The sequence below is a fragment of the Balaenoptera ricei genome, chromosome 8 (genome assembly GCF_028023285.1).
Source record: "Balaenoptera ricei isolate mBalRic1 chromosome 8, mBalRic1.hap2, whole genome shotgun sequence".
NCBI lineage: Eukaryota > Metazoa > Chordata > Mammalia > Artiodactyla > Balaenopteridae > Balaenoptera > Balaenoptera ricei.
The window spans coordinates 99,784,407-99,797,093 of record NC_082646.1 but is presented as its reverse complement, the minus strand read 5'-3'; the positions used below and the strand labels follow the sequence as shown (position 1 = coordinate 99,797,093).

General features: G+C 43.9%; 2 protein-coding genes across 9 annotated transcripts in view; one reads left to right on the top strand and one right to left on the bottom strand.

Moving 5' to 3' along the window:
* ATG13 (autophagy related 13) overlaps positions 1 to 1,736 on the bottom strand; it is a 43,644-nt gene extending 41,908 nt beyond the window's left edge. For 3 of the 8 annotated variants that reach the window (XM_059931510.1, XM_059931516.1, XM_059931517.1), the window contains exon 1: positions 1,256 to 1,578. The gene's annotated coding sequence lies outside the window, so the exon portion shown is untranslated. Of the gene's footprint in view, positions 1 to 769; positions 883 to 1,255; positions 1,579 to 1,717 lie in introns of those variants that run through there. The other 5 variants (XM_059931511.1, XM_059931513.1, XM_059931515.1 and 2 more) reach the window with 5 other exon arrangements.
* A 163-nt stretch (positions 1,737 to 1,899) lies between these two features.
* On the top strand, positions 1,900 to 11,872 carry HARBI1 (harbinger transposase derived 1). The gene is made up of 3 exons (XM_059929673.1): positions 1,900 to 2,008; positions 2,976 to 3,794; positions 10,480 to 11,872. The coding sequence occupies exons 2-3, from the start codon at positions 3,125 to 3,127 to the stop codon at positions 10,857 to 10,859; spliced, it is 1,050 nt and encodes a 349-aa protein (XP_059785656.1). The 5' UTR covers positions 1,900 to 2,008; positions 2,976 to 3,124; the 3' UTR covers positions 10,860 to 11,872.
* The last annotated feature ends 815 nt before the right edge of the window (positions 11,873 to 12,687 follow it).

Sequence of the window (12,687 nt, the reverse complement as noted above, 5' to 3'; positions counted from 1 at the left end):
TTTGGAGTATTTAGTAGCTGAAGACCTGCAGTTTTTGCAGATCCTAATAACCACTTGAGGGGAAAAAAAATACAAATAATAAGAACTGTTAGGTGTAAGTAAAGAAATAGCAATTTTTATGAAATGTAAATCTCAGAAGTTGCCATAGCCGTCTTAACTTCCAACCCAAAGGGGTACAATTTGAAAACAGTGAGAGAATTAACTACATGCATTTTACTATACAGATCAATATATATGACATTTGCTTCATCACTTATTCATCATCCCCTGGGTATGAAAAATATTAACTCAGGATTCCCTTCCACAAGCACTTACAAGACTTCTGTTCGGCTGAAAAATGGAGTTGAAAGAAACAATCGAAAACGTATAATTTAATTGGAGCCACGATATCCACACATGAAAGGACTAACACATAAAACAACACACAATAACCTGGAGTTAATTTAGTGTAAAGAAAGGATCTGTTGTTTCTTATTATTGCACATCTCCCATTGAAGGTGTTCAATAAATTCTTCCACCTTAGGAGATGACTTTTAAAGTAAGTGTAATGAAAAAATAGGCACTTTTGTTCTTTAAATATTCGTTCATTCACGTCCATTCCCCCGCCCTCCACCCCTCTCTCTCTGGCTGTGGGATGGCCAGAGAGGAAGGAATACTAAAAGTGAAACGCTACACTGAATTGACCAGAAAAACTTGGTAAATAACTGATTGAGAAAGTGAAAACTGAGATGAGTTAGTGATGAATCCAAGAAGGTGCTTAGCCACTTACCCAGAGATTTACTTAATGAGAATGGATCGCAGGTTTCCACAGGTCATTCCACTGCCAGTAAGAGAGTCGTGAACCTTGGGTCCCTTTTTTCACTAGTCAACAGTCACCCTCACCTACACGCGGAGTACATATTTGGCACTCAACAAATCTTGATTGAATGAAAACCTATCTCATTCATACTGGTACCCAACCACAGAGTTATGGGCCCACAAATTCCTTCCAAAAAGCCTTACGACTTAACCCAAAGAGCTGAGAAAGCAGAGTCGAAAGCTCTGGGGATCTCTGTAAGGACTGGGAATGATCAAGGGCCAATGAAGCCTACAGTAACCCGACTTCCCAAAGAAAGCTTAGGGGACTGACCTACAGCTAGTAGGCTTCGGCTTCGCCAGGACGTACCCGACAGGCCGCAGGCCGCAGGCCGCAGGTCCACAGCCTCCCACCCGGGGGCGCTGAGAGATCCGGGGGTATCCCCCCTAAAGTTAGTACCTGTGAAGCTGCAACACAGAGAGTGGCTCGGGGCTCTCATTACGGAGGCCGGGGCCTGGGGCCGGCCAGTTGCGCCTCCTGGCTGAGAGCTCCGCGCTCCGGAGCTGCACTGACAGCACGGGTCGCAGATAATACCTCTCGCCTCAGGAGCCTCGTGGCTCGCAGGCCCCGGGAGTTTCGTTCCCAAGACTGCGCGAGTTGTCGCACTCACGTCTACAGACGCTCTTCAGGGCTTCCCTCACAGCTCAAGTGATCACTCCTGCCTTCAGCCCAGCAGCCGGTCGCTTCCCGGCGCCGCCATCGTCACTGTTTGTTTTCATCCGCTTCGGTGACGGCGGGGGGGAGGAAGAGGGCTATGGGGGAAATACAGCTATCTAACCTCAGCCGCACTTTCGGCACACTATGGATGACCTACTTAATCTCTTTCCTCTTTGACGTTCCCATAAAAACTGGTTTCCTTACCATGTAAGTCTGATTCACCAATCTCTTCAAGCGTCTCAGAAAACAAAGGCGTAAAGAGGCGGTCTTTGAAAGAGCGTGAACCTTTGGGCCGTGTGTGGAATGTGCACCGGCGAATCGCAGGTCGCGGCGGCAGCTGCAGTAAGGACGCGGCTTGGGGTGGGCGGTGACGCGGGAGGGCGGTGCCTACACAGAGCCCCGTGGCGGCTTGTGCTCGGCCGCCGGTTCCGGAGGAGGGCCGGACCCGGCTGGTTGGGTGGGAAGTGCGGCTGGTAACCTGGCAGCCGCCGAGAGGTGGGTGAGCGGCCTCGGCTGACTTTGAGTGGTCGGGGCAATCACACTTCCGTATCCATTTCTAAGACATCTTTTTAAAAGCCTTAGAGGTGGAGTGTCCTCTCAGCCCTAGCTCTCCCAGCCTCTTCTTTTGCGCCTTCCTTCCAACCCGTCTGGTCTTCCCTACTTCCTAGCCCTCAGCCTCACGATTTGGATTTCTTGGGGTGAGGGGAAAGGCTTTTGTTACAACACAGAATCTCCGTCTACCAGCCTGGGTCGTGGGCGGTTTTTTGCCCCTTCTTCCCTTGTTAGACTAGTTTGAACAACGACACTCCGCCCCTCCCCGCCTCCGTCTCTTACCACTTATCAGGTGGAGCCAGAGGGCTTTGGGTAATGAATCCTGCCGTGACTAATCCCTGTCCTGGGTAGCTATGACTTACGTCAGCTGCTTCGTGGCCTGTATAGTTAGGAGCAGACCTCTTTTACTTTGTGGATAATTATGCCATCACCTCCATTAGTCTTTTGTTCTTCCCAGTTCAAATGCCAGGCATTAAATGAGCCACCAAAATTCAGCTCCCATTCTCCTTCAAACCGAAGCAAGCCTGTTGTGCAGCCATGAGTTAGTGGAGAAAAACCGAGTTACAGTTATAGCAGCTTTTGAACGAAATGTAAATTTGAGAAAAGGATCTGTTGTAGCCTTTGAATCACTTTTTTTTTTTTTTTTTTTGATGTGGATGACTTTTAAGGTCTTTATTGAATTTGTTACAATACTGCTTCTGGGTTTTTTTGTTTGTTTTTTTTTTTAATGTTTTTGGTTTTTTGGCCGCAAGGCGTGTCGGATCTTAGCTCCTCCACCAGGGATCAAACCCGCACCCCCTGCCTTGGAAGGTGAAGTCTTAACCACTGGACCACCAGGGAGGCCCCTGAATCACTTTAAAGTCTTTGGTAGGTTTCTAATGTTTTTTGTTTTTTTCTTTAACCGTTACAGAGAGAAGATTATAAATGCCAGAGCCATTTAAATGATGGTTAGCTGTTGAATTCTGACACTTCCTTAAATACCTTCTTGCACCAACATCTTCAGTGGGAAGAGTTCAGGAAAAGTAGCAGAGGGAAGGAGAGACAACAGTTACATGTACCATGGCTATACCAATAACAGTACTTGACTGTGATCTCTTGCTATATGGCCGAGGTCACCGGACATTGGACCGCTTTAAGCTGGATGATGTGACAGATGAATACTTGATGTCCATGTATGGGTTTCCTCGACAGTTCATTTATTACTTGGTGGAGCTCTTGGGGGCGAGTCTTTCTAGACCTACTCAGAGATCCAGGGCTATTAGCCCAGAGACACAGATCCTTGCAGCACTGGGCTTCTATACCTCAGGTTCTTTCCAGACTCGGATGGGAGATGCTATTGGAATCAGTCAGGCATCTATGAGTCGATGTGTTGCCAATGTCACCGAAGCGCTTGTGGAGAGAGCTTCACAGTTCATCCGCTTTCCAGCTGATGAAGCCTCCGTGCAGGCTCTGAAGGATGAATTCTATGGGTTGGCAGGGATGCCAGGGGTCATAGGGGTGGTTGACTGTATCCATGTGGCAATCAAGGCACCAAATGCTGAAGACCTTTCCTATGTGAACCGCAAAGGTCTTCATTCTTTAAACTGCCTCATGGTGTGTGACATCAGAGGGGCACTGATGACTGTGGAGACAAACTGGCCGGGGAGCCTCCAGGACTGTGCTGTGCTACAGCAGTCTTCTCTCAGCAGTCAGTTTGAAGCTGGGATGCACAAAGAGAGCTGGCTGCTTGGTAAGTCTGCAGGTGTAAATGCTTCATTTTTGTAACTATAGAAAAAAGTTTGGGCAGAGTAGAATGAAATACAGGGGTCTATAGACCTGAGACTCAGTCCTGTTCTGTTTTAAACACAACCTCAGATGAGAACTCTCTTAGCCTTAATTTTTTTTTTTTTTTTAGCAGAACTGAAACAGAAGTAATGTTTTTTGTTTTTTGTTTTTAAGTCTTTATTGAATTTGTTACAGTATTGCCTCTGTTTCATGTTTTGGGTTTTTGGCCTCGAGGCATGTGAGATCTTAGCTCGCTGACCAGGGATGTAACCCACACCCTCTGCATTAGAAGGTAAAGTCTTAACCACTGGACCACCAGGGAAATCCCCAGCCTTAATATTTTTAAATCAACATTTAAAGGACACTTGTTAACATTTAAAAACATACAATTTGACCCAGCTCTTCTTGGAGGTACATGTTCAGAAATATGTAAAACAAAATTACAGGCATTTGCATCGCAGCAGTGTTTTGTACTCACAAACAACAATAGCAACAACAACCCTACAAAAGCATTCCCCTTAAATATAGCCAAGATACTTATCAATGCAGATCTGGTTAAATATAGTACATCCATACAATTGAGCCTTAATTTTTATCATCTGTAAAATGGTGAAAATAATGCCAATGGCAGTAATACCTATTGTTAGGATTAGGGAATATATATGAAAGTTCACTCTAAAGTATTGTGCAAATGTATTATTTTTGCCATTGGTGATTGTCACCGTGATATCTATATGAAAATGATAGTAGACAGTGCGTTTATACAGTTCTTATGGAAACTCACTTCATAGATCTGTTTGCCTGAGTGCCCTCGGAAAGCCTGGCTTAATGATCTGAGTAGGACAAGAACCTATTCAGTACTGAGCAGTGCAAACTGATGTGACTGTAGAGCTGGGAGGAATACAGTTAGTTAACAGTGATAAAACCCTTGAGCCTGGCAGCTTTCTTTTTTGTTTTCTTTTTTTTTTTTTTAAAGCACCATTCTATGTGAGCAACAGGACAAGGGTTATCTTGTACACAACGTGTTATGTGGGAGATGAAGGCACATTAAGGATTGGAAGACCTCTCTTTAAGGCCACTAATCATGTCTGCACTGCACATGCTCATAACACAGTGTTTTACATGTAATAAACACTCAGGAATTTTTCTCTTTAATGTGCTGACTGGCAGTTAAAGAAAAACCTCCCCTTGGGACTTCCCTGGCGGTCCAGTGGTTAAGACTGCACGCTTCCACTGCAGGGGGCACAGGTTTGATCCCTAGTCAGGGAACTAAGATCCACATGCCACACTGGGCAGCCAAAAAAAAAAGAACCCTCCCACCCCCGCCCACTGTTCCAAGTGAGGAGAAGAGACTGCTGTCACACTGATTGGTTTAGAGCTGCCAGGGTACCATGGGTAACATCTTGGAACTTAACTGATTTTCTTCAGTTGTTGCTTCTACACACTGTTGTCAGTGCCCCACCTTCTCGTTACCCTACTGGACCTTTGTCTTAATCCCACCTTTTGCCTACTCTGAACTTTCAAATTCCATTTTCATACAACTCCCACCAAGAAGTGAAGGGAAGACTGTTTGCAAGTGTCTCATCCAACTACTTCTTCCACAGCTGGGGAAGTACCTGGGTTCCAAGCTGATTTCTTGCAAAATCACTTTGGTACCCTAACTCTAAAGCCAGCTAACGGGACTTCCCTGGTGGCGCAGTGGTTAAGAATCCACCTGCCAATGCAGGGGACATGGGTTCAAGCCTTGGTCCAGGAAGATCCCACATGCCGCGGAGCAACAAAACCCGTGCGCCACAACTACTGACCCTGCACTCTAGAGCCCGCGAGCCACAACTACCGAGCCCGCATGCCGCAACTACTAAAGCCCACGCGCCTAGAGCCCGTGCTCCACAACAAGAGAAGCCACTGCAATGAGAAGCCCGTGCACTGCAATGAAGAGTAGCCCCCACTCGCCGCAACTCGTGCACAGCAACAAAGATCCAGTGCAGCCAATAAATAAATACATTTAAAACACATTGTTTCTCATTTAAAAATAAATAAATAAAGCCAGCTAAAAATGATTGAGCACTTAGAATTTGTCAGGCAATCTTGTAAGCACTTTGCATTGGATTATCTCACTTAATCCTTATAAAAACTCTTAAGGAGTTAAACACTAATATCAACATTTTCACAGAAGAGGAAATTAAGCACAGAACATCTGTGTCATTTGTGTTTATGTTTTAAACTGGATCATATGAGGAGTTACTCTATTTGGCAAATGATCCTTTTGTTAGGACTTCAAGGTCATGTATGAATTACTGATTTTCTTTTCCTTCACACCTTGGGACCCCAGATTCAGTTGGAATTATGACTTTAAAGTAGTTTGTTAGTTGTTTACAGGACATAGTTGAAAATAAGTAAAAATTTGGACAAATTTTTATTTATTTTTCTGATTGCCCTCTTTACAGAAATAGTGGAAGTGGAAGAGATGGATATTGCAACAACATTTAACAAATGTTTACTAAGGCCAGTTTTGGTACCAGGCCACACGCTAGGCACTAATGATGCTGGGAAAGTATACCCACAGAAGTTGATGATGTGGAAATCGACTCCGTTAGTACTATCAGTTCTAACACAGACCCCTTGGAAATCCTCCATGAGCCGTAATAGGCAAACTAGTTTGAAGACCCCTTGGAATTCCTCCATGAGCCGTAACAGGCAAACTAGTTTGAAGACCCCTTAACTAGTATAGTGTTTCACAAATTTTCCAGATCAAAAGAGTTATCTGGGAAATTTACTTAAGATGTACACTTCTGGGCCCCACTTCAAACTTCAGGAATGAGAATCTTCAAGAAAAGAAGACATCATTTTTAACACGTGCCCTAGATAATTTGTAATGAATAGATGTTTGGAAAACACTGGTCTGGACGTGTAGGGAAGACTGGCAGGATTATAAGGAATGACAAGATGTTAAAAGAGAGAGGGAGATAAGATGGTTGATTGTGGGACTTCCCTGGTGGCGCAATGGTTAAGAATCCGCCTGCCAATGCAGGGGACACAGGTTCGAGCCCTGGTCCAGGAAGATCCCACATGCCGCGGAGCAACTAAGCCTGAGCACCACAACTACTGAGCCTGCGCTCTAGAGCCCATGAGCCACAACTACCGAGCCTGCATGCTGCAACTACTGAAGCCTGCACGCCTAGAGCCCATGCTCCGCAAAGAGGAGCCACCGCAATGGGAAGCCCGCGCACCGCAACGAAGAGTAGCTCCTGCTGGCCACAAATAGAGAAAGCCTGCGCGCAGCAACGAAAATCCAACGCAGCAAAAAAAAAAAAAAAAGAAGATGGTTGATTGTATCTTAAGAACACCATCAGATCTGTGGCATGGTACTAGATTTGCCAAACCTAGAACTAGCTGTGATTCCCCCTTGTTTTTTTTGGTTTGTTTGTTTAGCATATTTTCATCTTGGGTGTCATCCCTTCATGTCCTCATTCTCATATGCCCCTTCAGAGGGCATCACCTAATTCCTCTTCTCTAGATGTACCTGCTCCTACAAACAATGCAGCCTGAGTTATTTCTTCAGCTCTTGGGCTAGTCTTGTTAAGCAGCTTTGGGTAAGATCTGCCAGAATGTCTCTTGGATGACTGATCATGTAAGCAATTGTAGTCTGTTTAGGAATTCTGATCCTAATCCCCTCCTGAGTGTCTGTCTTCCAGTGGTGCTTGGATTATAACCAGTTAATGAGGATGGAGCATTTTATAAGAGGTCTACATTAACTAGCTTGTCTAGTATGTCTTCCCAATTAAGGCTCATACTGTTTCTTAAGAGACGTTTAACAAATATCTAGTATCTCTTTGTTTTGGTATTCATCTTAAATGTTTTTCTTATTCTCTTTTACAGCATTATACCATTGTTTTAATGACTTTGAGTCTGACATTATTAGTATGTAGTGACTAGCTCCTTCCTCTTCCTGTGCCTAACATATCAAAGGATGGCTGACGTTTATTTTTATTTTCTCATTTGTAAAATGAGTTCAATAGTATCTGCCTAATGGAGTTGAGATTGGACAAGTCATAGATATTATTTTCATTATTATTTACAACATCAGTTTCTAAAATTCAGTATTTAGTAGGGATGAGTTCAATTAAAATAGGTTGTACTTAGGAGGAAAAAAGTCAGCTAAATATACAATTTGAAAATTTTGTGAGCCATCTCAGATATTTAAAGTTAATCCAGTATACCTAAAACTAATACAATGTTATATGTCAATATCGCAGTAATTTTTTAAATTTAAAAAATTGCATTTAAAATAAAGTTGGGGGCTTCCCTGGTGGCGCAGTGGTTGAGAGTCTGCCTGGCGATGCAGGAGACACGGGTTCGAGCCCTGGTCTGGGAGGATCCCACATGCCGCAGAGCGACTGGGCCCGTGAGCCACAACTGCTGAGCCTGCGCGTCTGGAGCTTGTGCTCCGCAACAAGGAGGCCGCGGCACTGAGAGGCCCGCGCACCGCGATGAAGAGTGGTCCCCGCTCACCGCAACTGGAGGAGGCCCTCGCACAGAAACGAAGACCCAACACAGCCAAAAATAAAAATAAAAATAAATTAATTAATTAAAAGAAAAAAAATCTAAAAAAAAAAAAAAAAGGGCTTGGGTTAAACAGTATTGACCCTCTTGGGAATCTCTCTTCCCTTTTAAAAAAAATAAAAAAATAAAAATAAAGTTGGGACTTCGCTGGTGGCACAGTGGTTAAGAATCCGCCTGCCGACACAGGGGACACAGGTTCGAGCCCTGGTCCAGGAAGATCCCACATGCTGCGGAGCAACTAAGCCCATGTACCACAACTACTGAGCCCGCGTGCCACAACTACTGAAGTCCGCATGCCTAGAGCCTGTGCTCCGCAACAAGAGAAGCCACTGCAGTGAGAAGCCCATGCACCGCAATGAAAAGTAGCAGCCAAAAATAAATAAATTTTAAAAATAAAATAAAATAAAGTTAACCCATGGGGAATTCCCTGGCGACCCAGTAGTTAAGACTTGGCTCTTTCACTGCCACGGGCCGGGATTCAATCCCTGGTCAGGGAACTAAGATCCCACAAGCTGCATGGTGTGGCCAAAAAAAAAGAAAAAAAAGAAATGTAAGCTCCTAAAAGAAAGGAGTGCTATATGTTTGGAACAGTGCCTAGCACTCTCTGAACAATCCATAACTATTTACTGAAATTGATGGTGGGTGAGGAACACAGCAACTATACAAGTTGGTATTCCTCAGGTCTGTTTGTCTCAAATTTCTAAAGGGTTGTTCCTCTGAGACATTTCATCTTCCAGATTTAGTGAGTCAGGACAATTAAACATTATAGAAACATTGTACTATTGTAATGGGACATTGCACCCCAGTTTTGTTTTGGCTTTAGCACTTCCCAGGATTAGTCCATAAAGAAGTCACTTAAGGGAAATGCCTTGTGTATATTATTTTAATTGACTTCTGATTTTATTTCTTTATCCCTATTACTATTTGCATCATTATATTTATGCTCTCCTTGTTAATGTGAAATTCTACCTGTTCCTCTATTACAAAGGCATGGTTCTAATGAATGTAATATCTAGGAAGGCAGAACACCTGAGTTCTGATCTCTGCTGGGAATTTTCTCTTATTCTTCTTAGCACTGGGAGAATGAATGATTATTGTCTATGAAATACTCTGAAATTCCTAGGTAGTGCTTTCAGACCTGACATTTTAATAGTAAAGTCAGAGATTTTTCCTCATAAGTGTTTTGAGGTCTCCTGGCAGAATTCTCTTTTTCTCTCTTGCACTCTCGCTCTTTAGAGATTTTGAAGATTGGCTTGCTATGTGATAGTTTCTATTAACTTTTTTTTTTTTTTTTTTTTTTTTTTTGGCTGCGTTGGGTCTTCCTTGCTTCGTGCGTGCTTTCTCTAGTTGCGGCGAGCGGGGGCTACTCTTCGTTGCGGTGCGTGGGCTTCTCATTGCGGTGGCTTCTCTTGTTGCGGAGCACGGGCTCTAGGCACGTGGGCGTCTGTAGTTGTGGCTCGCGGGCTCTAGAGCGCAGGCTCAATAGTTGTGGCACACAGGCTTAGATGCTCTGCGGCATGTGGGAACTTCCCGGACCAGGGCTTGAACCCTTGTCCCCTGCATTGGCAGGCGGATTCTTAACCACTGCGCCACCAGGGAATCCCTATTAACTTTTTATTAAAGAACAATATCTCTGAATTCAGAAAATCCTGGAATTCCCTGGAGGTCCAGTGGTTGGGACTCTGCGCTTCCACTGCCGGGAGCCCGGGTTTGATCCCTGGTCAAGGAACTAGGATCCCGCAAGCAGTGCATCACGGCCAAAAAAAGAAAATCCAGGAATTTCATTTCCTCCAGTGCCTTCACCTCTGTCCTACATTCTTTCAGACTTAGCTTTCTTTAGCCGGGTCAGCTTTTTTCTCTGTTGGTTTTAACCAAGGGTATTCTCAGCCAAGACTCACTTTAGTCTTCTTGCTCGTGACTAGCTGTGGGCTCTTTACCACAGCATTTCCCTCTTCATTTCCCTGGTGTGCTTTGGCTCCAGAAGCTGTTGCATTTTCTTGTCCATTCTCTGTACAGGCTCCTGGATTTTCCTTTTTGTTTGTATTTCAGTTATAAACATCTGTGATGTCTTTGGGCCTTCCCCACAGGTGACAGTTCCTTCTTTCTCCGCACCTGGCTTATGACCCCACTTCACATTCCTGAAACTCCAGCCGAATATCGCTATAATATGGCCCATTCTGCAACTCACAGTGTGATGGAGAAGACTTTCCGAACCCTCTGCTCCCGATTCCGCTGCCTGGATGGATCCAAGGGGGCACTGCAGTACTCACCGGAGAAGTCCAGCCACATCATCTTGGCCTGCTGTGTCCTCCACAACATCTCCCTGGAACATGGGATGGATGTCTGGTCCTCTCCAGGGACAGGACCCGTGGAACAGCCTCCTGAGGAAGAGTCCGAGCACATGGAGTCCTTGGACCTGGAGGCTGACCGTATCCGTCAGGAGTTGATGCTCACTCACTTCAGCTAATGTGGAAGGTGGGGAGGAGGGAGGCTTTCCAGAAGGAGCTGTGACAAACTTTCCCTCTCACCACCCCCTACACAGTTCCATCATCTAGCGTGACTGAGCATGTGGACACTTGTCACAAACTGACATTTAATCTGCGTGTTTTAGAAAGGTTGAGGCTAGGCCAGAATATCTCGATTCATTTGCAAGTTTATTAACTAAACCAAAACCTCCGAGACAACAGTTCTCTGCTATCCATTGAACACCAGGTTAGCACCACTCACTCATTTGAAAGTTCCCTGGTTGCAGACATTTATATCGTGCTTACAAAATCAAAGCAAAGGGAAAAATAGCATCTAGACAGCCAGAACACTTTGTTTCAGTTATCTAGAGATTTCAAAAGAAAACAATATTTGTCCTGAAAGATTTGGATGGTATTTTAGCTTTTCTACTTTACTACCTATATAGGCATAATCTGAGGCAAGTGTGAAGAGTAAATTTCAGTTGGGAAATGGTCTTCTGACATAAATAAATGGCTACTAATGTGATTTTTCAGCTTTGTGTTTTTAAGAGGACGTTAGGGACAGTCCAAAACCTCCATCTTAATTCTGTCTGTAATAACTGAGCTGTGACTTGGACCTAGTTCCCAGGGAGAACATCTGGACTCCAATCTCTTACTTCCAACCCTGAGTCGGAGCTAAAGGCTAAATGGGTTTAAGAATTCAATCATCTTCAAGAAGACAAGTCAAATAGAGACAAAACAGCAAGCTTACACTTTACAGGGGATCTAAAGACCCTGTTAGATTGATGGGCAAAGGAAATTCACCCAGGTTTAGACAGTCCACATCTAAATAGATCACATTTCTTATGACCATGATGTTAGGATGTCTTTTTGGCCATTCTGCTTTGAAATTCCTTGTTCAGAAAGAAAGTTTAGGGGATACAGAAGACATGTATTAAAAAGGAGAGGTAAAAAATATAATTTCTTGGTTTGAAATGAATTTTGGAGTTAGACCTGCTTGAATATCTTCTGTACGAAGTGATGGACAGAATTTCTCAGGAAATAAATAATCCTCCACCAAGTCTTATTCTAAAATTATACTGATATAAAAATAACCTGATTGGAATAATGAAAGTGTGAATTAGGTTCACACATTGGTGCCTTTGCTGGGACAAAACAGAGACTTTCCTGAGGATTGTTTTGTTCCCAGTTTCTCAGCCATTCACCCATGTGATCCCTCTGAATTGTCCTCATGGATCATTTCCTACCTGCCTTTGGCAGTGTTAATCTGGTGATTTTCAAAGTAAAGAAATGAACAGCTGATGACAAAAGAAATTTGGAAATTAATTGAAAGTGACTCATCCACAAGATTAAAAACAATTATGGATTATTATCTGCTGTTTATTTCTATTCCAAATGCTATTTTCCATCATCATCCTACTCTGTAAGGAGTGGGTCCATTTGGCAGGAGGTTGAGCTTAACAAGTGCAGTGATATTGCCGAGATGGGAGTGGACAATGAAGAGGTGACTGGAAACTTTTGTTCTATTCATTATGCAATAGAGGTGCCCTGTTATGTTTTTTTTTCTTTGTAAAGTTTAACCTGTGACCCGAGCTTGCTTTGTCTCCCTGATAAGGCAATATTTTAACTCTCACAGTCTTTCCAAGTTTCCTGAGATGGGTATTTTTCCCTCTAAAGTTTTGGTTCTATTATGAGTACTGCATGAGGAAAGGCATACTGCCACCCATGCATCTTAAGAGGCAAGGTGGAGTGTAATCTTGGAAAGTGCCTAGCATTTTAGCTTTCAAAAACCACATTAGGGCTTCCCTGGTGGCGCAGTGGTTGAGAATC

Coding starts and splice junctions, on each gene's coding strand:
- HARBI1 (XM_059929673.1), top strand. CDS start 3,125: ATGGCTATACCAATAACAGTACTTGACTGTGATCTCTTGCTATATGGC. Junction 3,795..10,479: donor CAAAGAGAGCTGGCTGCTTG/GTAAGTCTGCAG, acceptor CCTTCCCCACAG/GTGACAGTTCCTTCTTTCTC.